The 25,842-nt window shown below is 41.2% G+C and overlaps 1 protein-coding gene across 1 annotated transcript; it reads left to right on the top strand.

Moving 5' to 3' along the window:
• Positions 1-4: 4 nt before the first annotated feature.
• On the top strand, positions 5-25,056 carry NUP54 (nucleoporin 54). Its single transcript, XM_065404877.1, has 12 exons — positions 5-81; positions 6,877-6,960; positions 7,082-7,219; positions 9,655-9,881; positions 13,194-13,381; positions 14,896-15,092; positions 20,428-20,482; positions 21,250-21,343; positions 22,712-22,819; positions 22,968-23,087; positions 23,487-23,597; positions 24,350-25,056. Exons 1-12 carry the CDS (start codon positions 30-32, stop codon positions 24,476-24,478), a joined length of 1,503 nt encoding a protein of 500 aa, XP_065260949.1. The 5' UTR covers positions 5-29; the 3' UTR covers positions 24,479-25,056.
• Positions 25,057-25,842: the final 786 nt, after the last annotated feature.

Raw genomic sequence — 25,842 nt, 5'->3', positions numbered from 1 at the left:
CGGCTGCACCCCGCCAACCGCGCCGCCTCATGGCCTTCAACTTCGGGGCAGCCGCCGGCGCCGCCGCCGCTAACCCGACAGGTCAGTGCGGGACGGCCGCGGCCGGGGCGCGGAGACCGGCTGCACGGGGGTGGCGGGGCAGTGGGTGTGTCCGCTCCGTGCCTCCCCAGGGCGCTCGTCCTAGCAACCGGAGCGGTGCCTCGTCGGGACGGGAGCCGGGCGTCGCTGCTGGAAGCATGAGGCAGCGGGTCCGCCCCCCCCCCCCCGTGACACCGCAGCCGTTCCTGGGCAGCCGCCGGCGGGGCGCCCTGCCCGAGCCGTGGCTCGGCGTCAGCCTCGCTCCCCCCCCCCAGTCCCGGTGAATGGAAACGAAACCGGGCATGTCGGGCTGCGTAACCGCGGCGGTGAGTTCGCGCCCGTCGTGTGAGCCCTGGGCGCTGCTATAGCCCCACGGGGCCCCCCAGGGCTCATTGCCCCCAGCTCCCCGGGCGCGCTGCTCGGTTCCTGCCCAGGAAGTGTCCCTCTTAACTCTCCATACAACTGAAATGACTTGTGAGGGAGGGGGCGGGGTAAATGTTTGTAGCCGTCCCTCCAGGGTTCGTGCAAGCTGCTTCTGCAGATCGTGTCACAGTATGGTCTGTAATTTTCTCAGTAGAGCCAGTTGGAGGTTCATTACCTCCCCATTAAAGGGGGTCACGAATGACCGAGCAGTGTGTTTAAAAAAAAATATACCAGGGCTTGTCTCGAATAGAAAATGTTAATGTGATTATGAAAAGTTTAATCATGATTAGCTGAGATGAGGCTGTACGTGATGTGTACTAGTTGGCACTGATTAGTCAGTCATGATAATTATCAGGTACCTCAAGTATTCACAAAAGTCTTCATGTTCAAGCACAATAGTTTTTTTATTTATTTTTTAAAGAGACGTCCCTAGATAGTTTATCATTTGTGTGACATTTTCTAGGGTGTGGGGAGGAGGAAAGGCTACATCTAACTTGAAATCAGAGGAGGGGAATGTTCCTTTTAAGCTTTGTAAATGTGTTTGTGGCTTGTCTAGGCATAGGTCTATTTGTGAACTAGACACCAAAGCTTTAAGAGGTTGTGCTAAAAGGCAAGTCATTTCCAGCCCCTTCAGAGCACTTAGGTTTGTAATACACCTCTACCCTGATATAACGCTGTCCTCGGGAGCCAAAAAATCTTACCGCGTCATAGGTGAAACTGCGTTATATCGAACTTGCTTTGATCCTCCGGGGTGCGCAGCCCCCTCCCCTTCTATCCCCCCGGAGCACTGCTTTACCACATTATATTCAAATTCGTGTTATTTCAGGTCGCGTTTTATCGGGGTAGAGGTGTACTTTGTCTGCCCTGGCATTTATCGTCGCTGCAGAGGTAACTCAGGCTCTTACTTGAGTGGTGCCCCTAGTCTTGTTCCCATCCATGCACAAAAACCTCTTGCCTGACTGGTGGTGGTGTTTACACCCAGGCTGGCTAGCTGGCCTTGGGTACAGGCTAAAACCTGGGTGCTCCTTACACTCAGGCTGGTAACCCACCCATATTGCAGTGTAGATACAGGCTAAAACTCTCAGGTGCTGATAATTCTCCAGTGCCTTCCCAAAAATCCTCCTGAAAACAAACGGTTTCTCCCACAGTTCATTGAGAGAGAATCGTAGAGTGATTCATCTTATTGTAGTATTAAGAACGCTGGGATATAACCATGAAAGTCCTAGTGAGTATAGTACCAGTGTGGACACACTTGAATATGGCTTTGCAGTGTTCCACTCACACCCAAGTGCTAATCACCCAAATTAACTCTGCAGTGAAGACATACCCCTGGAAAGTTGTACTGCTTTAGCTATACTGGTTGTACTAGTATAGTTAAAATGCTACAACTCCCCTAGTGTGGACTCTATTACATTTGTGTACATGCGCTTTTTACATGTAAAGCTTTTCCTATATGGGAGAGGGAATAACTAGACCAGCATGTCACTTGTATACTGATATAACTGCATCCATGCTAGGGGTTGTACTGATGTAACTATAGCAGAAAAAATCATGCCTCTGACATAGTTACATGACTATAACTTTCATGTGTAGATTAGGCATAAGTGTGTGTGGGGGGGAAGAGAAGTTTTACACTTTTTTTTTATTCGTGCTTTAGCTTTTTAACCTATGCTGTTAGCAGATACATAGCAGAAAGCTTTGGACTACTGTTTGTGTTAAATAAATGAATCTCATTTGAAATGGAATAACTTCTCTCCTCTATGCTTTTTATTTCTTTAACTATTTCTGTTTTTCTTGTCCCTGGCTATGGAAAACACAATATTTTTTTTGTTTCAAACTAATGCTGCCTGCTCTCTTTCTGCTTCCCACCTGTTAGGATTTGGTGGGCTTGAGACTGCAAACTCCACTGCCAGTGGGTTTAATTTTGGGGGTTTCGGATTAACTGCCAATCCTGCAGTGAATTTTAATATTGGGAATTTCGGTGTGTCCACTACCTCAGCGCCACCATTCAATTTTGGTAACAGTCTGGCAAGTGCAGGTAGATAACATACACACTTGTTTGTAATGAATGTTGATAGCAGGGGTCCAAGAATTCTTTTCAGATCTCTGGTATCTAAGTATAAAAAACTACTTTGGATACTTTTTGTATAGTCCAAATTAGGGAACAAAGCTTTTAATAACTTGTAGCAAAATCTCTAAATAAGACTTTAAAAACACTTCCACTAATTTCTGGATTTCGTATGCAAATCCAGTGAAATAGCTGTTGAAAAAAAACTACTTGGTCTGTCAAATGCACATTTTCTCTAAAAACAAAATAGACTGGCAGGACACCATGGTTTAAATCTAAGTCTTGATTATTTAGCAAATGGTCAGATTTACTGGCAAACTGTAATCTCAATTCTTTGTTCAGATATTGGTAATACTGAATAATTACAGAGTAAATCTGTAAAGCCACATTTCCTTACTTTAGATTCTTGGACTACTGTAGTCATGTTTTTCATCTTTTCTATGTCTCTTCATTGGACTTCAGTTGGTTATCATGAACACACCGCACTTAACTAGTTTCTGTGGAGAAACAAATTTTATACGATCAGCACAAAATCAATAGCCCTGCTTTGTCTCTGTCCAAGTACTGTTGTTCATCTGCTGAAATAATGCACAGATGCAGGGTTGTCTTTAAAAGATGCTCTAGCTTTTTTGTTCTTCTTCCTAATGTGGACACTGGTTATTTGTTGTGAAGGGAATCGGCAATCCAGTGTAAATTAGTCAATTGAGTAATCACATTGATTTATTTTAAATTTAGTCTTCTCTTTTTTTACGTGAAAATATTTGTGCCTTGTATGATGGTATACTATTTCATATGTTTCCATTTATGTAGGGTTAGCCCTGGGATCTTGTTCTTGCAGCTGCTCGTATAGGAATTATATGCATTCCACAGTCTTACCATTTTTTGTATTTTAGCACCCATGTCACTTTCATGCACCTGATGAATAATGTAAATCTTGTTTAACTGATGTTACTCTGGTACAAATTCTAATGAATTGCTTTTTTCTAATGGATATGAGCTAAATTAAAACCAAACCTGAGATGCATGTTTTCATTGTATTAACAGTTTAATACTACAATTATCACTGGAAACCTTTTTCATCCAGTTGCATAAAGCTGATGCTCTGAATGAGTGAAAGTCAAGTTGGGTTGAAAATTAAGTCTCTGGTTTGTTTCATTCTGTGTGCACAGGGATGGTAAATCTAATAGATTTATAAATAAAACATTATTTGTTTTGATTCAGATGTAAACTGTATTTTGATAAACTGACATGTCCATTGCCAATGACTATCCATTTGTTGAATCATGTACACCGTACTGTTTGATATTTCTATATAGAGCTCTTGCTGATTGAATATCATTTTGCAATTTTAACTAAGATTGTATAACTTTGCCACTCATAACTACTTTCCTATCATACATAACATGCCATTTCAAGCTGACTGTTTCATTACATTAAGTTTAAAAAAAAATTATTTTATTACATGTAACTTACAAATGGCTTTACAACAGCTGGTCTACGTAGTGGACTCTTTTAGTTGGGGTCTGTGAGGTGCTGTCACTCCTGCTCCATGTGTGTATAGGAGGCCCCTGGGAGAGACTAATAAGTTTGGGCTATGATTTCATTGTTTTCATCTGACCTATATGATGTTGTATCTTTGCTTTTCTGCTGCCTGGCCAAGTTCAGGAGTAAGATCAGAGTGGACTGATGATCCAATTTGCTGAGTTAAGAAAGGATCTAAAAGGTATAATGGGATGGCTTATTTGGGCTCTGTTCAGGGAGAATTTCTATCTTTTGTCCACGAGTACAGTTTAGAATTACTTTTTGACGTCTTAATGCCCCAGGATACCCAAGTCTTGTCAGTGGAATAAAGTATATTTTTCATCTTTTGTCCTCTAATAAGGTGATGGTTACTTTCACACATGTCTGGATCAGGAATATGTGCCTGAGCAATTTTAGATTGGATTATTGCAATGCACACCACACACAGTTACCCCTGAAAGCCTATCGATGTTTGCAGCTGGTGCAAAACACCACTGCTTGCCTGCTAGGAAAAGTAGCTGCAAGGAGCTGCTTATCTAGGGTTACCATATTTAAAAAATAAAAAAAGAGGACACTCCACGGGGCCCTGGCCCCGCCCCTTTCCCGCCCCAACTCCGCCCATTCCCCAAAGTCCCCGCCCTAACTCCGCCCCCTCCCCTGAGCGCCCCGCATTCCCCCTCCTCCCTCCCAGCCACGCGAAAAGGGCTGCCCGAGGGCTACCGGCTTCACGGTTTGCCGGGCAGCCCCCAGACCCTGCGCCCCCGGCCGGTGCTTCCCCAGCGCAGCTGGAGCCCAGGAGGGGAAGTGCCCGGCCGGGGGCGCAGGGTCCGGAGGCATGGGGGCTGCCCAAAGCCTGTAGCGCTCGGGCAGCTCGGCTCTTAAACAAAGCCGAAGAGTCGGGGAGGAGCACAGCAGCCGGAGCCCGGGAGGGGAAGTGCCCGGCCGGCAGTATTTTTCCCGGCCATGTTCGGCTTTTTGGCAATTCCCCCCGGACGGGGGTTTGATTACCAAAAAGCCGGACATGTCCGGGAAAAACCGGACGTATGGTAACCCTAGCTTAGCCCCTTTTTGGATAAATGCACTGGATATGCTGCTCCGCCAGCTGGTCCTCTTTTCCCTGTGCTCCTCTAGACATACTACCTTGTTACCAGGACATGATTCTGCTGTTGGTGACTCCAAGTTCCTGGGGAACTGTTCCTGTTTTTTCTGCTGTGTAGCAGAGGCCCCTAGTAGAGGCGTCTAGTCTGGCTTCTTCCTGTTTCCAGCTGCTTTTACAGACTCTTATCATGAAGAGCCTGAACACCTGTAGAAGCAGCAGGAAATAGAGGGGATCCAGCACCGTATGACTAGCTAGCTGTTCATAGACCCCAGTTTGGGAACTGCTGACTTAAATTTTTAGCTAATAAAAGTAAAACCTCAAGCATGTTTGCTGGACTTCATACAGCCAGTGAATCTTGGAGGATGCAGGTGTTGCTAGCTCTTACAGATGCAGACCAAGGGACATCCCAAACAGAGTGCACTGCAGTAGTGTAAAGGGGGGGATCACAAAGGCATGGATTACCCCTGTGAAATCCATACCCACAAGGAAAGTTTGCAATTTCCAAATATTTCAGAGATGGAAGAGGACCACTCTTTGCTGTTGATAAAAGATTGTGGGCTTATGTTTAGCTGGTTAAGAGTAATGATTCGAGGTGCCTGGGATTAATGTCAGGGTAAAGGCACCCATTGCGTATATGAAATCCTGACAGCCCTTCATCTTATTGGCAATAACTCAATCTTATCCAGTCAAGTCTTTTAAAGTACTGCCTTGTATTTGTTCTGCTGTTTTGGCCAGGCAGTGAGATGGCACAGTTGGCATTAGAGACTTGAAGAGATTGTATTATAAAATTGAGGGTGCTATCAGTTTACTGAGGACATTTCAGCCCATGCTTCTGAACTGAGATATAGATATCTTACATGTTAGAGGTTCTACTGTATAGCCCCTTGACTGTTCCTCTCAAGAACCGAGCACTTCCCTTTGCATTGTAAACTATTCCGACAAATCCATCCTCCTAACAACCTGTGTGCTGCGCTGTGGACTTGATCCTGAAAACTGATCCACACAGGGAGACCCATTCATCCATGGAAGTCAGTGGAATTCCACAGGAGTCTACCCCATAAATCTTCTTGCAGGATTGGGACATAGAATGTCATCCTTCTGCTGACACGAGGGACACTGCCTTTGCCACGTATTCCGGGGTTTTAGGCCATCTTTACTATCTGTGTTCTTATTCACATGCAACCACTGTATGTAAGATGCTTAGTTCTACCCAAGTGTCTGTAGCTCTTATTTATATTTTTAATTAAATGATCCTTTATATTAAAAATGTACCACCCCGTCCCACAAAAATCCAGTTATTCTAGACTCTAGAGAATTAATGTAACAAAAGTTAGTACTAGCTATAATCTTCTGTAGATGGGGAGAGCACATCTGGCACTGAGCAACTTAAGTTAACTAAAGCCTAAGTGTTTGTGTGTTTTTTTGTTTTGTTTTTTCAATATCCATAGGTCACTTGTCACAAGCTAAATATGTATTGCTTTCTTGTCCCCACTTTCTCTCCTGTTTACTTTATTGTCAATAAAGTAAATAACTGATCAGAAAAACTTGCTTGTGCCACAACACTTTCATCTGTCAGCATCTCCCTTCATAAAACTCATTGCGTTGGAGTGTGCAGTTTATCATGATCTACAAGAGATTGAACCTTGTGGCAAAGCCACCTTGTTTATTTGTACAATTTATTTACTAGGTGCATTTGGAGGATTTGGGACAACTACCACCGCTCCTGGATCAGCATTTAGCTTTTCTGCTCCTACCAACGCAGGCACCACTGGTGAGATACCATCATTCTGATTTAGAATTAAACTTCAAACTTCTAAAAGACTGATGCTCTCTGTTTTTGCTGTTCATATGTAAATCTTCTGTTTATCTTTGATTTTCTCCCCTTCTCTAAGGACTGTTTGGTGCTACCCAAAACAAAGGTTTTGGATTTGGTACTGGTTTTGGCGCAGCAGGAACTGGTACCGGCCTAGGTACTGGTTTAGGAACTGGGTTAGGCTTTGGAGGATTCAGTACCCAACAGCAGCAGCCCAGTAAGTACAAAGACTTCTGTTTCTTTTAAAAGCTGTTGTTAGTAAGCAAAATATCTCTTGCTCATCCCTCCTGAGTAATCAAAATATTAGCATTTTACTTGAGTAATGGACAAATAATAGAAAATTATATCAACTTAATATATTAAGCTGCTTTTTTGTGCCCCCAGAACCATCAGTGAAGGGTTTACAGATCTCTGCACCCTTCATAGTCTAAGCCAGGGGTTCTCAAACTGGGGGTTGTGACCCGTTAGGGGGTCATGAGGTTATTACATGGGGGGTCGTGAGCTGCCAGCCTCCACCCCAAACCCCGCTTTGCCTTCAGCATTTATAATGGTGTTAAATATATTAAAAAGTGTTTTTAATTTGTAAGGGGGTCACACTCAGAGGCTTGCTATGTGAAAGGGGTCACCAGTATAAAAGTTTGAGAACCACTGGTCTAAGCCTTTTACACAGAGCACCAGAGCCTGAAGAGGGGGATGAGACAACTAAACCTCACTCACAGCACTAAATTCACCTCCAAGCCCCAAATCTCACTAGTGGGGAGATTGCTCTGTTGTGGAAGAAAAAGACCAAATAGCCTGGACATTTTAATGTGAACGCTTAAAAATTCACCATTTGGCAGGCTCCACACTTCAAGTTCCTCTTGCTCAAATTGCTACAGGTTGCTCCATGAGAACGAAAAACTTTGGCACATTCCCAGTAGTTTCAAGATGTACCAGTAAAGTGTCCATCCCCTTGGACCAAAAAGAGAGAGGGATCACTTTTCTTTTGCGTTATCTGCTACCTATCTTGCTGATGCTGTTCAATGTCTACAACAAGGGATCTCATGGAATAGATGGAGGAGCAAGGGTTCAGAGCATCCTGGAGAGTGTTTTCGTTTTGCAGTTAGGCGTGTAAAATAGTAAACGGTTGAACAGTTAACCAATAAGCATTAGTCTTCCCAGTTAACCCAGCCTAACCATTAACCCCCAGCCCCGTGGGTGGGCCCCTTGCCCTTTAATCGGTTAACCGGGTAAACGATATAATTTTAATCAGTTAACTTTTTAAATGATATTTAAATTCCTATTTGCCACATCATACCCGGGTACCTTCACAACATGCCTCAGGATGGCCTTTGCTGTTCTGTTGGCAGTGTAGCCATCCTTATTGTTTCCTGCAGAGCAAGCTAAACCCTATGGTAAGGTAGTTCTTTTCCAAGTTTAATATTGCCCTTCCTTTCCAAGAGGGATATCTTTGGGAATAGCCTAGATCAGGGCATGGGTTCCATGTCTTAGCAAGGAAAGACTCTGTATGAGAGTGAGCATGTCTTATCCAAGGGTCTCTATAGACCAAACAGAAATTTCAGCTCCTTTCTCTTTACCTACAGAACATGTAGGTTAAATTCCAATGGAACTTGGCCTTTCATGCCTCATTTGAAAGAGACCAAGAGACCCAGGCCAAACTCTTTGAGATATTGCTATGCCATTTCCTAAAGGATTGGCCCATAGCAAGAGACTTGCAGTTTCTGGCTGCGTGGGGCAACATTGCTTCTGAACATAGCTCACTTTTTGTAGTGACTTTATAAACTGAATACTTTTCCTCCCCTGCCTCCTGAAGCAGTCACATCCCATCTTCCTTCCTTTCCTGTAAAGGAGGAATCCGTTTAGAGCACCATCAACTGTCAATTTCAAATTCAGGCAGTGTTCCCTTTTGGCCCCAGCTTAAAAGGTTTACAAAAGTCTGTTCCGTTTATTTTTTGGTCCCCAAGAAGTCCAGGATGATCCAGCAGATTCTGGATAGTGGAGCATAAGTGTATCAAAAAGGTATCCAGCACATTGGTGATCGTTGCTGTCAGTCCAGGAGACTTCTGAGCATCTTGGTTATAGCATACATATCTCCATAGCCCCATTATAGCAGCCCTCAGAAATACCTGTGCTTCATCTTGGGATCTCCATGTATCATACTGGTCCCTTCTTTTGATTTAGCATTGGCACCAAGAATCTTTACAAAGTTGATGGTGGCAGTGACAGCATCATGAGAAAGGAAGGAATGGATGACAGATTTAGTTTAAAGAAAAGTCAATATAAGAATAGATTTGGGATCTGCTGACTGCTTTACTGTGTCACAATAACAGATGTACCTCCTTTCAGATTTTAAAGCATCCAAGAATGTTTATCCAATAACATCCCTCAAATGGGTAAATATAGACACCTCTTTTTAAAAGTGCGCCTCTGTGTAATTGAATGTCAGACAATTCTATCATCACTTTTAAGAAGGGGTGTGTGTGTGTGTGTGGGGGGGGTATAATGTCATTCAAAAAATCAAACTTTGTGCTTTATTATTTACCTACAGATTTCTTGGTATTCCCCTGACAAATGCACAAGAAGTTCTAGTATGGTGGGCATTAATAAGTTAATCTTTCTTTATTCCTCAAGAACTGTGTTTTCTGATTTTAGCATTAGGTGGCTTGTTCAGTCAGCCAACTCAGGCACCTTCCCAGTCCAACCAGCTGATAAACACAGCCAGTGCTCTTTCTGCTCCCACACTCTTGGGAGATGAGCGAGATGCTATTTTGGCAAAGTGGAACCAGTTGCAAGCCTTCTGGGGGGCAGGCAAAGGATATTTTAACAGCAACATTGCTCCGGTGGAGTTCACGCAGGAAAACCCATTTTGCAGATTTAAGGTATGATATTTCTGGTATTTATCTGAATACTTATTCTGAGGCCATTTGCAGTCTTCTGTTGTAATCCTAAATGCATCATGGGAGTTAATTTAGCTATTGCTAATTCTAAGTATGTAACATAAGATGTTCTTCAAGGTAATGTGTCCCATTCTAATATGCATGGGATAAAGCTCTGAGTGGTGTGCTTGCTGAAAATCTAGGCCCTGCTGAAGTATTACTGATGACATGCATGTTCATGTGAGCAATAAGACAGATGAAATATTCCAGGATAGTGTTAGGAGAATTAAGGTCACTCACCGTCCAAGATGAGCACTAATCCATTAGAAATGCATTTCTTCTGGTGCTAATCACTTAAATAGTAACACTTAAAATTGTCTTTCAATTAATTTTTAAGCTTTACTGTGGTTCTCAAATTTTTTACTGGTGACCCCTTTCACATAGCAAGCCTCTGAGTGTGACCCCCCCCCCCCCCGATAAATTAAAAACACTTTTTTAATATATTTAACATCATTATAAATGGTGGAGGCAAAGCGGGATTTGGGTGGAGGCTGACAGCTCGCGACCCCTCCCCCCATGTAATAACCTTGTGAGCACCTGAGGGGTCCTGACCCCCAGTTTGAGAACCCCTGCTTTAGAAGACCAGGATAATCTTTTTTTTGAGATCCAGAACAACAAACTTAACATTGATCTCTGCGTCAACCTCAGCAACAGGAGACTGTTTTCTGAATTTGGCCTGCACACCATTTTGGTAGCCCATATTCTCTTCTGCATCAGCTAGATTCAGGCCAGCTTATTCTGATTTGAACTCATCTGCTTTTATCCGCAGGAGTCTTTAAGCTGTCCTTATGCCTTGTCCCAGTTTCCAGTTCTGCTGTGTCAGCAAAGAGTAGAGGGTTCCTCATCCTCCTCAGATCGGATGATGCTTACTCTAGCTCAGCTACAGACCAATTAATAGACATATCAGAGACAGTAATAAGCCTAGCTTTCTGTACACATTTGAGATACTTCCCTAAGAGATGCAATTTTTACCCTGAATGTTAATGTAGTTTGTTGCATAATTAACACTGGTTTTGACATACAAGTCGTAGAATATTACCAACGCTCTAAAACTGAACCTATGTATAGTAAATACGTAAAGGGGTGTAAAACAAGATGGCAGGTATTTGGCCGTCTTCATAATGCATTTTATGGTGCAGTCTAGTAATAGGAGCTTCTTGTGGGCAACTTGACACTTTTCAGCAATCACTTTAATATAGGTATCAATTCTAAAAGTTTTACACCCACTTATAAGAGGACTGCTCTTAACAGAGAGCTACTAGTGCTTTCTGCAAATTACACAATACACTTAATCTTTCTCATAAATTTAGCTTTCCGTTAATTCTGGGAAGTGCATTTCTGTGCTATGTATTTAATCTTAATTGTCCTAGGGCCTTGAGTATTGCCCTGGGTTGATTCAGGCTGATGGACTTTTTGTACCCAAGTGAAATGGCTTTGAGGGAACTCTTGCTGAATCTCGTTTGACTTTCTCTTCTAAGAATGTAGCGCATACACTGACACAATAGTTGTAAGTGCAACCATGCATCCTAGGTTAAAGATCCATTTGTAGCCCCTCCATAAAATTCACTGTCTTTGCTATATTGTATCAGAAATCAAGAGATTTCAGTGACTTGCCCCGGTGTGCTAAGAAGCAGTGTATTTGAACCTTAAAACAGTACAACACCTCAGTGCATGAAAACAGTTGCCTTAAAGCAAGTTGGATAATATTCACTAATTCATGACTTTTCAAACTGTCCTGCAGTCTTTGAAAATTACTGTTGTTATAGTATGAACAACAGAGTTTCTTAGTGTTGGGATATTGAGTTGCATCAGCCAAAGAGTGTAATACTTAATCTTACTGCAAGTTTATCACAGAAAGGATAGAGAGGTTTTTAAAATAAAATAGAGAAGATAAGATTAGGGTTTTGTGTTTGGTTTTTGTGTTGTTTTTAAATACAGGCATTCAAAACTCCATCATTACACACTGAGATGGAAAAGTAACTGTCATGGGTGTACTGAAGTTCTCAAATGTTATCTTGATCTTCAAGATTGTTTTATTTCATTTAAGCCTTACACCTACAGAAGCACTCAGTATGTACACCTTGAGTTGTATTCCCCAGTATCTTCCTACTCCAGTCAATACCGCATAGAGTGGAGGTTCCAGAAATCTCCAGAGGTTGGAAGTGGTGCACTTGTGAAAAAGGCTGCTATCATTCTGTGGTATATTAATAGGAGTGTCATATGTAAGACATGGGAGGTAACTGTCCCACTCTAATCAGCATTGGTGAGGCCTCAGCTGGAGTACTGTGACCAGTTCTGGTCGTCACACTTTAAGAAAGTTGCAGACAAACTGGAGACAGTCCAGAGGAGAGCATCACAAATGAAAAAAAGATTGAGAAGACTTGACCTATGTGGAAAGGTTAAAACTTGGGCATGTTTAGTCTTGAGAAAAGAAGACTGAGAGGGACCTGATAGCTTTTCAAATATATTAAGAGCTGTCGGGGATGGCGATCAGTGGTTCTCCATGTCCACTGAAGGTAGGACAAGGAAAAAAATGGGTTTAATCTTCAGTAAGGCAGATCTAGATTGGATATTAAGAAAAGCTTTCTAACTGTTTGGGTAGTTAAGCACTGGAATAGGCTTCCAAGGAAGATTGTGGAATCCCCATTGTTGGAGGTTTTTAAGAACAGGTTGAACAAATAGCTGTCGGGGATGATCTAGGTATACTTGGTCCTGCCTCAGCACAGGGGGATGGGCTAGATGACCTCTTTAGGTTCCTTTCGGTTCTAAATTTCCATGATTTTATCTTCCTTTTTCCTTATTTCTATATTACTAGGGGTTTTTAATACCAGGCATAACAAGTCAAAATCCCCTTTCCTGTGTTTACATTTGCATTTTAGAAAATGTATACGATTCTGTTATGTTTAATTCAGTTCTCAGTTCCAAAACAGTAACAAAATTTCTGTTCAACCTAGAATCTTCCCAACAGGCCAAAATTTCTCAAAGGCAGAGAACGGACATTTCTGAAAATTTACCTTTTTAAAAACTTAAACCATTTCAAAAGTGACTTTACTGATTGCTCAATAAATGTAGTTTTAGAAAGTGGGAGTGCATTTAACGCCTTTAAAATTATTCATATACTATGGTTCTATTTAGAATTAGCTGGAAACATGCCATAGAGTAGTCTGCAAGTATTGTCCTCTCCTACACCCATGTCTTGTTGTATCTCACTTTCAGGTGAACCTTTAACAACATCCAATTTGGCTTTTTCCACAGGCTGTGGGCTTCAGTTGCATGCCCAACAACAAAGATGAAGATGGCCTGGTGGTCTTAGTCTTCAATAGAAAAGAAGTAGACATTCGAAACCAGCAGCAGCAGCTAGTAGAATCACTGCACAAAATTTTGGGAGGAAACCAGACCCTTACTGTCAATGTAGAAGGTGTTAAAACACTGCCAGATGACCAGTACGTGAATATCTTCTTGTGCAATTTCCCCCTCTTCTCTATCTGGTTTTCTCTGGGTGTATAATGTGTTGGCTCTCTTAAAGTCAATTTGCTTCAGTACAAAGCTTCTGCTGAAACTCCTTCTAAGAGTCTTATAGGGATACTCAAATATATATTTAAAGTTTTAATGTTTGTATTCTGAATATAGTACCCATCTCTGTTCTTCAACAGTATCCATTTCTTTGCCTACAGGTTTTGACCTATTCTATTTTTTTTTTCCCCCTTTAGTTTCTTTCCACTGTTTCTGATGGATCACTAAATCCAATTTTCTTGGTTTATTTGGCATTTGCATCACCAATGAGGCCAGTAAAGTTCTGGCAATAGATTTATCTTGTGATTCCTCTGTTCAGCAGCAGTGCTGGAAAAATCAGGGATGTATGTAGCGGTTACTGCAACTGGGTTAAATGAACTAAATATTTTAGAAAGTGGAGGGCATGCCCCACCAGTAAGATAGTTAAGGTAGATAGTGGGGGGGGGGGGGGGGAGTTTGGAGACCAATGCTGATCAGGTATTCTAGCATTTGAGCCCAGAAATATTTGCTTTGGAATTAAGCTTGCTTACTGACAGTGGCACTGGCTACTTCTGTCTGTGGTGTGCCAGAGGACTGTTCTTTACACTGGACTACCTTAAGTATTTCTAACATCCCCATGACAGTAGGCATCCACACACTTGCTAAACTTACAGCAAAGACTCCACTTTATCCTACCTATAGACTGACTTGATGTATGAAAAAACAAGAAATGTGATGCTCCAGTATCCAGTTCTTTTTCTCCAATGATAGAATTTGGGCTGAGTCAGGGCTGGTTCTAGGGATGGGTGAGCAGGGTCGTCACCCTGAGCACTGACTTCCAGATGGCACCACCACAGGGCTGGTTGGCTTTTCTTCTTCTTTGCTTTGATTAGGCACACTTCCCACTCTCCTCTACTCCGTCCCCTTCTCCCCGATTGGTTGGCTGTGCTTTTCTTTTGCTTGGCCAATGTGGAGGCGCACGCTGATGATGATTTCTGCCCCGGGTGGGTAGTAAAACATCTAGGGCTGCTCCTGGGCTAGGCTGATGTAATTTAGGAAGATACGTGCATGATAGCCTGTTCATTTTCCTTTGTTAACAAAATGTGAACCTAGTGGTTTCTAATACACACTGACAACACATCAGCGTGTAGATATTATTAAACTGTATAATTTTGTAGTTATGTTTTATTAAACAAGTATTTGACTTCTGAACATTTGATTAATATTTGTTTGTAATTCTGAATCTGATGCTCACTTTTTTGTTTGCTATATTAGTCAACAGTAAATATTTTCAGCTTTTTAAAAATTGACTGGAATGTATTAATTGAAAATAATGATGCCGTTCTGTTTGTCGGTTGGCTCCAGGCTTATAATGGTATTTCAGTTGTTATTTCTGTAAACCATTAACTGATCTAGGGTACTTGTATTCTTATAATTTTCTTTTCTGTTGCATTTGCTTGTTCAGGACTGAAGTTGTCATTTATGTTGTTGAGCGGTCACCAAATGGGACTTCAAGGAGAGTTCCAGCCACAACCCTGTACGCTCATTTTGAACAAGTTAACATAAAAACAACACTGCAGCAGCTCGGCGTTACCCTCTCCATGGCCAGAACGGAACTTTCTCCAGCACAAATCAAACAGCTTCTACAGAATCCTCCTGCTGGTATGTACTGAAGTGCTACCTTAGTTGGTAAACAAGCCCTTCCATGTTCTCCAGGTGTCCGTTAAGCTGACCTTACATACTAACATGTCTGTTCCAAATATTTCTAACCCTTCCAACAAAGTAACTTTATTTTGCTCAGTTGATGATACAAAGTTATGCAAATATCTAATACCAGCATAGACAGTATTGTAAACCAAACTGTAAGAGTCTTAAACTAGTTCAGTTCATCTTATTAACTGCTTCACTGAGTCCAGCAAAAGTGATATGCCAGGACAGTAACTTTTGCAGGTAAAATAAACACCGTAGGGGCCTGTATTCTCACTCCTCCCAACTTTCTCTGAGTGACTCGGCTAATACACATCCGTACATGTGCACAGACGGTAATTGTATCCCTTTGGATGAGTGCCGTGACTTTTTTGATTCCTCACTTGTTCAATATCAGAGATTCTTGGCTTCTGTTTGCTGGTCTGTGGCCTGAAGAGAAGAGTTTGTAGGATCTTCTCACACTTAAAGATAAGTGTACGTTTGGAATAACTCCTTGCCTGCTCTCCAGGTTCCAAAATCTCAAATAGTCTGTTTTTGACTTGGATAAGTTGTGTTAAGGAATAAGTTGCCCATGTTCTGGATGTGTGGTGTGTGTGTGTTTGTTTGTTTGTTTGTTTTTGGGGGGGGGGGGGGTGTTAAAGGCCAAAATAACAACATTAAAGATTGAAGTCTATTTTAATCTTTCATTCCATAGCTGGAAATCAGGTGCTTTGGTAGCAAAATTAGGATAAAAAACTTTTAACTAAGGGAATCAATTTGAAATCTAATCCAATTTCAAAAAATGAATTCAAAATAATCTTATGTACTACACCTGTGGTTCTGCTATCACGTTTTGCCATTTTTAAATGATTTTTCTCTCCCCTACTGCTACGTGAGAGAGACTCAAAAAAGGGGAAACTGACTATATGGGGACAAGTCTGTTCAATGCACAAAGTAACCACTTCTGTCCTGTCTCTTTCAGGTATAGTAACTTTAGGTGTAACTATAGGTATAAAAAATACTTACCACAGAACTCTGACAATTGTTTTTACCTTGGCAGTGTCCATTTAAACTACCGATCTGTATTTTGGAATACGTTTTGTTTTTTAGAACTGCTTCTTTATTGATTTGTGCAGCTAGCAAAGTTTTAGAATAATTGTATCATTGGTACCTCGTGCCTTTCCTGTCTGTTTGCCTTTTTACCTTATGCATAGACTCTAAGCTCTTTGGGCATGAACAATCTTTTGTGTAGGAGCCCAGCACAACAGGCCCCTTACTGGAACACCTGTGCACTACTGGAATACAAATAAAACCCTTACGTTAGGTTTTCACCAGTGTAACAAGATCGAAATCTGTTTAGAAATCAATGCGTGCACAATGGTAACATTTCTATAGCACATGAAATGTCAGACCTCCAAAAGCATCCTTTGTACTGACAGTGCATGTAGAACAAATTACGAGCAAAGCAAAATTACTACCTGAAAGTTACATGGTGGATTTGAACTCATCCTGAAAAATGGGACTTTCAAAGTGTAGGTTGAACGTCTCCAACTTCCCCATCCTTAACTCCCTCTGTTGTGCGTAGGTATTTCACTCGCAGCACACACACAAAAACTGACCGTAAACGCTGCGTACTAAATTCTCTAAATAATGGGATGTTTTGAATAGGCAGGAATTTAACATTGCTAGTGAATACATACCCGAAGTAACACAGTAAGAACAAAAGATGTGTTTAATATAGGGATCTGCATAATCTGGGTCATTGGTCATACCAAGGAAAAGATGGCTTAATAAAAAGAAATGAAAGACCGTATACCTGAGGAGGAATAAATAGTAGCATTCACTTAGCCTGAGGCTGAAATTTACAAAAGTGATCGGAGTAAATCTCGACACTTTTCCTTTTGTCTTCTGCATCCTGAGGGCTATTGCCTTTATATTCTTATCTTAGTTTTTCTAACTTCATTTTATGTGAATTAATATACTCAGTGTATGCATCTTAGCACATTATCCTTGATAGGCAATATAGTCCAGTGGTGATAGCACAGAGCTGGGTACCAAGACATCAGAATTCTAGTCCCAACCTTGCTATGGGGTTTTGAGCAAATCTCATTGTTTCCCTATTGTTGAAAATAATACTTGCCTACTTCCCAAGGATGTTCTGAAGACTAATTTAAACTAGGCAAGCAATATAAAATATGTAGGGCTGTCAAGCAATTAATAAGATTAATTGTGATCACACGATTAAAAAAATTAATGCTCACTTTATATTTTTATTACAAATATTTGCACTGTAAAAAACCAAAAGAAATAGTATATTTCAGTTCACCTAATATAAGTAGTGTAATTCAATCTCTTTATCATAAAAGCTGAATTTACAAATGTAGAAAATTCGGTACAAAAAATAACTCTTCTCTTTGAATGCAATGTAAAACTTTAGAGCCTACAAGTCCACTCAGTCCTACTTCAGCCAATTGCTCAAACAAGTTTGTTTACATTTTATGGGAGATAATGCTGCCCATTTCTTGTTTACAATGTTGCCTGAAAGTGAGAACAGGCATTCGCATGGCACTGTTGTAGCCGCATCACAAGATATTTACGTGCCAGATGCGCTAAAGAATCCTGTGTCCCTTCATGCTTCATCCACCATTCCAGAGGACATGCGTCAATGCTGATGACAGGCTCTGTTCGATAACAATCCAAAGCAGGGCAGACCGACATGTTCATCATCTGAGTCAGATGCCACCAGCAGAAGGTTGATTTTCTTTTTTGGTGCTTTGGGTTCTGTAGTTTCCACATCGGAGTGTTGCTCTTTTAAGACTTCTAAAAGTATGCTCCTCCACACTTCATCTCTCTCTGATGTGATGGCATTTCAGATTCTTAAACCTTGGGTCGAGTGCTGTAGCTATTCTTAGAAATCGCTGCCTTCTTTGCATTTTGTCAAATCTGCTGTGAAAGTGTTCTTCAAACGAACAACATGTGCTGTGTCATCATCCGAGACTGCTATGACATGACATATGTGGATAAAACAGAACAGGAGACATACAATTCTCCCCCAAGGAGTTCAGTCTCAAATTTAATTAATGCATTATTTTTTTAATGAGCATTATCAGCATGGAAGCGTGTCCTTTGGTATGGTGGGCAAAGCATGAAGGGGCATATGAATGTTTAGCATATCTGGCATGTAAATACCTTGCAATGCGCCGTGCCATGCGAATGCCTTTTCTCACCTTTTAGGTGATGTAAATAAGAAACTGGCAGTAATATTTCCCATAAATGTAAACAAACTTGTTTGTCTGAGTGATTGGCTGAATGAGATGTAGGACTGAGTGGACTTAAGTTTTTACCTTGTTTTGTTTTTGAATGCCGCTATGTAACAAAAATCTACATTTGTAAGTTACACTTTCACGATAAAGATTGCAGTACACTACAGTAACTCCTCACTTAACGTCATCCTGGTTAACATTATGTTGCTAATGAATTGGAGAACATGCTTGTTTAAAGTTGTGCAATGCTCCCTTATAATATTGTTTGGCAGCCGCCTGCTTTGTCCACTGCTTGTAGGGAGAGCAACCCATTGGAGCTAGCTGGTGGGGGCTTGGAACCAGGGTGGCCCGGCAGCCCCGCCAAGTTCCCTGTACAGCAGCTGCCCAGTTCAGGTGTCCCCTCCCCCCCCCCCCAGTGCCATGTGCTGCTCCTGCCCTCTGCCTTGGAGCTGCTCCTGGGAGCCTCCTGCTTGCTGTGCAGGGGGTAGGGGGGAAGAGGGGTGCTGATGTCAGGGTGTCCCCCTCCCCCTGCACCCCATCTCCACAGAGCGGGGGGGGGGGAGGGGGGAGACAGGACAGAGACCTTGCTGGCAGCAGCTGCTGTCTCAACTTGCTGATCTACTTAAAAAGGCAGTGTACTTAAAGTGGGGTCAGCGTACTTAAAGGGGCAATGTGCATGTCTCTCTCTCTCACTCACTCACACACACACACACACACACACACACACACACACACACACACACACAGGCTCTCTATCTCACACATGCATGCACCCCCTGGCACTTTGGAAAGTGGAGGGAGTGGTGCGCTCCAGTGGGATAGCGTGGGTTCATAACCATATGCAGTTTCCGCAGGGAATGTTTGCAGCCAGTGCCATGCATCAGTTGTGTCTCCTTCCTCCCTCCCATTCATGCTGCCTTGTAGAGTGTGAGGCTACATTAACAACAATGTGTTAACTCTTGAGGGCTCAGCCATTGCTAGTTCGTAAGGCATCCCCTGGGAAATATCCCTCCCTCTTCCACCCTCTGACTTTACCACCTCAACCAAGCGTCACAAGCATCATTGCTATGAACAGTATTAAATTGTTTAAAACTCTCTCTCTTTCCCTGGAACCTAACCTCCCTAACCCCATTTACATTCATTCTTATGGGGAAATTGGATTCACTTAAAGTAGCATTTTTTAGGAACATAACTACAACATTAAGTGAAGAGTTACTGTACTTGTATGAGGTGAATTGAAAAATACTCTTATTTTTTGTGCAAATATTTGTAATAAATATTAAGTGAGCATTGTACACTTTGTATTCTGTGTAATAGAAATCAATATTTGAAAATGTAGAAACATCCAAAAATATTTAATTTCAGTTGATAATTAAGTCTGATTAATTTTTTTATCACAATTTTTTTGAGTTAATCACGTGAGTTAACTGATTAATCGACAGTCTTAAAAATATGTAATGGCTAGATCTTTTTGATTTCCCATTTGCCAGCTCAGCAGCAATGATGGAGCCAAATGGTCTTTCCATCGCTTTGTCTTATACCAGCTTCTTTAATCATTAAATTGCTATATAAATATTCATTAATATACTGGAAAATAATGGCAAAATAAGTGACACCCTGACTGAACTGATAGAGGTTTCCAAAGAAGTCTTGTGTGTTTGATTTTGATGTTGTCATTTGTTTAACACACAATGTAGTTGCTTGTACTATTATTTTTATATTCCTTTTGTACCAGATTTTGGTGGTCTCCTGACAACTTTTTCTGATGCTTAATTTTTTTAATCACCGTTATCACTTTCCTTTCATCTCTCTACCAGTGAGACAGCTTGACAACTGGTCTTTGGCCCAGATATTTCCACAAAACATGGGCCCAGGACTTTTTAATAAACTGAATCCTCAAGCTATTAATTCAGCTTATCACAGCTGATTGTAATGGGCTCTTTCACATGCATTATTAAATCTGATCACTTACCAGCCGTGTGATGTGAAAACTATTGAAGCACCAATGAGATTGTCCTTATGGAAAGAATTTCCATTTTCTCTTGTAGGTGTTGATCCTATTATCTGGGAACAGGCCAAAGTGGATAATCCTGATCCTGAAAAGTAAGTCTTTTTTTTTTTTTTTTTTTTTTTAAATGGATATATGGTGTGAATTTAGTCTTAAAAATCAAACACTTTCTAAAATAACTTTCAGGTAACTTTAGGAGATATTTTAGGGGCACAGCTGTGTAATGTGAGAACTACAAGGTAGGTAATGAGAGGGTGGCCACAGAATCTCACAAACAATCTCCCTCACAAAAATGCCAATTTAGTAAATCTGCCTCTAGGACCCAGGGGAAGGAAAGAGAAGCTCACTCAGCCCCCTCTGCAGTGCCTTCCTTCCCTCTCTCCTGAGCTGATGAGTTCTCTGGAAGCAATATATAGAGTCTAGACAGATGGTGTAGAGTCCACTACACATGTACAATCTATGCAGCACCCCCAAAATTATTAATATGTAAATTTGTGGCAGCAGAGGATTGTGGGCTTGGTCAGAAGTCATGTCTGATTTTTGGGTTGCAAATGGCAAAAGGTTGCAAATTCTTGCTCTAGGGTAGATGTTAATTGTTTGGAGCTGTGTTAGCTCGCTGTATCTGCGAACTTCAAACCAGCCCATTTCTTGGGGTCAATCCTACCCTGTTAGTCCTGCAACTCTAAATAAATGTAATCTCCTACACCGTCAGTATGAGTGGTGAGGACTTTTGAATTTAACACCTGTAATTAGAATGACTTCTCATTCGTGTAATGAACAGCGTCTGCAATTCAGGACTACTTTGTTAAATATAGCTGTAAATCTTGAGTTGTTCAATAACTAAACCCTTCTGTTCCTGTAGGCTTATCCCTGTGCCAATGGTAGGTTTCAAAGAGCTGTTGAGACGGTTAAAGGTCCAAGACCAGATGACTAAGCAGCATCAGACCAGATTAGATGTAAGTGTTCACTTCTTGACACCATTCGTTTTGAACATGGTTGCAGACAATGGATTTAGCACTTGAAAAGTGTGACTCTTATGGCCTTATAAATCCTGACTTCCAAATGCTGAGAACTAATCTGGGAAGTATTAACACTTAGCAATAGTTCTAAACTGCTGCCACCATAGATAAGAGAAACATAGGCTATGTCTACACAGTAATTCAACACCCATGGCTGGCCTGGGTCAGCTGACTCAGGCTCATGGACTGTGGAGCTGTAAAATTGCTGTTTAGATGTTTGGGTCTGAGCTTTGGGGCCCCACAATGAGGGAGGGTCCCAGACTCCAACCTGAGCCTGAATGTCTACACAGCAATTTTTAGCCCGGCAGCCTGAGCCTTGTGAGTCAGTCAGCTGACCTGGGCCAGCTGCGGCCATGCCCTGCATCTTTTATTCCAGTGTAGACGTACCCATAGAAGCTTGCATCTGTGCAGTTATGAGCATTTATGAATTTAGAATGTCTTTGAGTAGGTGACTTAACTGAAGCTGAAACAGGAACTGCAAGACTACCCTTACGGAAGCTATTAGGAGTCTTGTATCTGATTAACAGACATTTGACACCATGCTATATGTTGGAGTGGCAGGCTTATGAAATAACTCTTCTCTGCTTTGTATGAATATCTTCTCTCTCATCTGCTCCCTTGAAAGAGAACATTATCTTTTTGGCTATGACAGAGTCTAAAATCCACTCTGCTTAGTTCCGGCATTTTCAAAAGTGTCTCAAAATTAGGCCCCCCGCTCTTCCTGACACGCGCGCACACACCCCCAATGAGTGTGGTACTTAAGACCTTTTAGGTCTCTCTTGAAAATTCCAGCCATAGCACCTGACACAGCCTCAGTTTGGGGAGCGTATATTCGGCACCAATGCTGTAGTGATGGGTGTGCTGTAACTACCTGACCAGAACAGATATTTTCACTTTGAGGGGACACAAGTGGGAAGCAGGGAAGGGGTTAAGGGTACTGACCGAATAAGGCCCCCTCGGCTGCTCTCCTGTTCAGGATAAATATTTAAAACTTTCAGTTAATTGCATACAAAACTGCCATGGCCATCATTCTGAGATGGGCTGCAAGAGACCCACTTATTAAACAATGGGGTATGATGGCATTCTTGCATGATAAACTACTCATCACATGATTCTCTTTGCAGGTGTTTTCAAATATGGCCCCTTTTCCTTTAGGACTGATCATTGTTTTGAAACTCTAATGGCAGGGAAAATTAATGCTGCTACTAGTATTTTCCTGCTTGTAAGAAGGTCTTTATTAAAAAAAAAAAAAAATGAAATTAAATTTTTGGATGGCCTCCAACTGCAACCATGTTTTTCTTTCAGATAATATCCGAAGATATTAGTGAGCTGCAGAAAAATCAGACCACAACCATGGCAAAAATAGCCCAGTACAAGAGGAAACTAATGGATCTTTCTCATAGAACCTTACAGGTAACACTTGGCTGCATTGAGTAATCTGATGTGTGTTCCATTGGCAACAGAATAGATTTTTATAGCTTTTAAAGAAAAATTATTTCCCATTCCTGTTCCTTTCTTTCAATCATTCCAAAGATCATAACTTCAGTGGTTCCTTTTGCAGGTGTTAATTAAACAAGAGATCCAAAGGAAAAGTGGCTATGCCATTCAGGCTGATGAGGAACAACTTCGTGTACAGTTAGACACCATTCAGTGTGAACTCAATGCACCCACTCAGTTCAAGGTGAGTGAGTTATGGGCTCTTGGTGTACTTACAATAGAGCTGTAAAATAACCTCCTCCACGCCGGGTTAAAACTATTTGTAGTTAGTATTCTTCCTATGAAAGAAAACATTGACATTTTCCCTGTTGATTTGAGGAAGCAGACTTGCAAGTCCTAAACCCAATCTTGAAAAAAACCCTTCCAAGGTCAAAGACTACAAGCGAGTACTGAAGCAATTTTATGAACAGTATTAGACTGTTTATTTACTGTATTGTATCCCCCACCCCTCTTTTAAAAAAAAAAATGCACGAAGCTGAGCCAAAACTTTTAAGACTGATGGTACATTTTTCTCTCAGGACTACGGATGTCAGGGGGAAACTGCTTTTCTATCCTAATACATGTGAGTCCCATCTATTTTTAGGGTCGACTAAATGAACTGATGTCTCAGATCAGGATGCAAAATCATTTTGGAGCAGTTAGGGCTGAAGAGAGGTACTACATTGATGCAGATCTCTTACAAGAAATCAAGCAAGTAAGTATTCCTTGTGGAGAACTGCATGCAGAATTCTACAACAGCCTGCTTGGGTGGAGGGTGCACAGCTTATAAATAAGATGGAAAACAGTGGTGTTGGAATTGAAGTTTCAGCAAGCCTCTTGACTCTCAAGTGGACTTAGTCTAGAGGAAATTCAGCAACAGCATCAAGCAAATACTAAGAGCTCTGTTCTTTGCAATCCTGATGTGCAGTGAAGTTGTTTTCCTGTGGTACCCCAAGCAGTCCACATGCAGGGGCTACCCAGAAGTGCAGATCCTGGAAAACCAGTCCTAGGACTTCAGGCTCCCTGGTCCACCAGAGAGCCAATGGGGCTGGTCCTAGGGCTGAGAGTCCATTAGCTTCAGCTGGGTCTTGCATGCTCTCTGCAGCAGTGCTGTCAACCTTGGAACTTGCTATGTTTTGGCAAAAGTTTAATTGAATCTGCATTTTTCCAACCAGCTCTAAGCTTGAGTGAACTCAAACAGTTTAATGTTTTTGGTAAGGAGCTCACAGGCCTTCAGGCATGACAGTAGTAAAAATGAAAATGTATTATACTTGGCACAAGTTGAGTAGTTTAGTTTTCAAAAAGTAAACTTAGCTGTTATAGTAACTTGAAGTTATTTTAGAGAGGTTCTAAATGGGATAAACCTGTTCTGATCTTTTAAACATCAAGTAGTGGACTGACCTGTAGTTTTGTGTGATAAATGCTACAGCTGAAGTGTTTCTTGCATTCTTTCTTTAATTATTCTAGCATTTGAAGCAGCAACAAGAAGGCCTGAGTCATTTGATTAGCATAATAAAAGATGACCTGGAAGATATAAAACTAATAGAACATGGATTGAATGAGAGCATCCCTATCAGAGGAGGAATCTTCAGTTGACTTGTCATAACCCATTGTTAGGGGGTATTAAATGCATTACTTTGTTTCAGGGTTCACTTTCAAAGCCTGAAACTGACCAGGTTAAAAAAAATGCATATCTTAGTATAGGATTTTCAGAAATTTGGTATCTGCTGTAATCTTTTGGACTAGCAAAGCCTCTTCCATGCTTTTCAAACTTGATGACCTTTGGAAGGTTTAGACTTATAAAGCTGTATATGCTTTCTTAAAAGAAACTGAATCTGTTCAGATACTGTTCTACTACAAAAGTTATGTACTATTGTACATTTTTACAACAGCATTGTTCTTCCATGCAATGCTAAGGGAATCTTGCCTTTCAAGTTTTCATTTTTGCAGTGAGTAAAAACATGAAAGGAATCTACATCACAAAATTATGCATACAAAAACAACTAGGCTGTTGCAAACTTGTGCATTACACTGTAAACATGTTTAATATTTATCTGCTGGGGGAAGTTGTGGATTTAGTGTTATTAGTGTAATGTGACTTTGTTTTGGATTGCAAGGCTATATTTTTATATCATTTTGCTTATTCAGAAAATAGAATAAAATGTCTAAACTGTGTCCTTTATCTTGTTGCCTTTTTATTTGTAATAAGTTACATACAGCATTGTTCATTCTTTGGAAAGATAGTTACTTGGAGATTTGTCAAATATTGTAAAAAGGCACTTGTGACTAACAAATCCAGAAATACAGCAGACTTGTGCTAGAAAAAAAAAAAATCTACCAAGCATCATACTGTAAAGAAATTAAGTTTGCCAGACTTCTTCCCCTGCATTGTATTTGCATTACTCTAGATACAGCATTTGAAGTAATTTTTTATAATAAGAAATGACTCAAACCTAACAGATGTCTTTCTTGGGTTCCCAAACAAGGTGAAAATTCCTTGGTAAATACCATTACTCTCTGCAAATTCAGGGTCAAATATTGCCTCCATTATTCAGCAAATCCTACCGAGGTACTACATTTGTGAAGGTTGGGTGAACCTAGCCCTTGATTTGTTCCAACTGTAACAGCAAAAAAATTTGAACAATGTACTGTAAATACTGTTATGTGAAAGTTTTCACTTTCCGCTGCAGCACTAGGTAGTGGTGATGGGTCAATTACCTGAACCTGTATAGCAGCTCTTAAACTTACAAGATAGATACTCTAACTCTTTCTAGCAGAAAGAGATCCAGTAGCTAAAGCTAAACCAATTCAGACTAGAAAGGTGATTAACAACTGGAGTGTCTTATCCTAGGGCTGTGGCAGATTCTCCATCACTTGACATCTTTAAAGCAAGACTGGATTTAAAAAAAAGAGAGATGGGCATCATGCAGAAGTTAAAACTTCACATGATGGCCTGACTT

Source organism: Emys orbicularis, chromosome 5, assembly GCF_028017835.1.
Source record: "Emys orbicularis isolate rEmyOrb1 chromosome 5, rEmyOrb1.hap1, whole genome shotgun sequence".
NCBI classification, from domain to species: Eukaryota; Metazoa; Chordata; order Testudines; family Emydidae; genus Emys; species Emys orbicularis.
This window is presented reverse-complemented; position numbering and strand designations above follow the sequence as displayed.

Bases quoted from the DNA above. Each gene is read 5' to 3' on its own strand.
- NUP54 (XM_065404877.1), top strand. From the start codon at position 30: ATGGCCTTCAACTTCGGGGCAGCCGCCGGCGCCGCCGCCGCTAACCCG. The intron at 20,483-21,249 runs GTAAGTCTTTTT...CTGTTCCTGTAG, and splicing joins GATAATCCTGATCCTGAAAA to GCTTATCCCTGTGCCAATGG. The intron at 23,598-24,349 runs GTAAGTATTCCT...TAATTATTCTAG, and splicing joins TCTTACAAGAAATCAAGCAA to CATTTGAAGCAGCAACAAGA.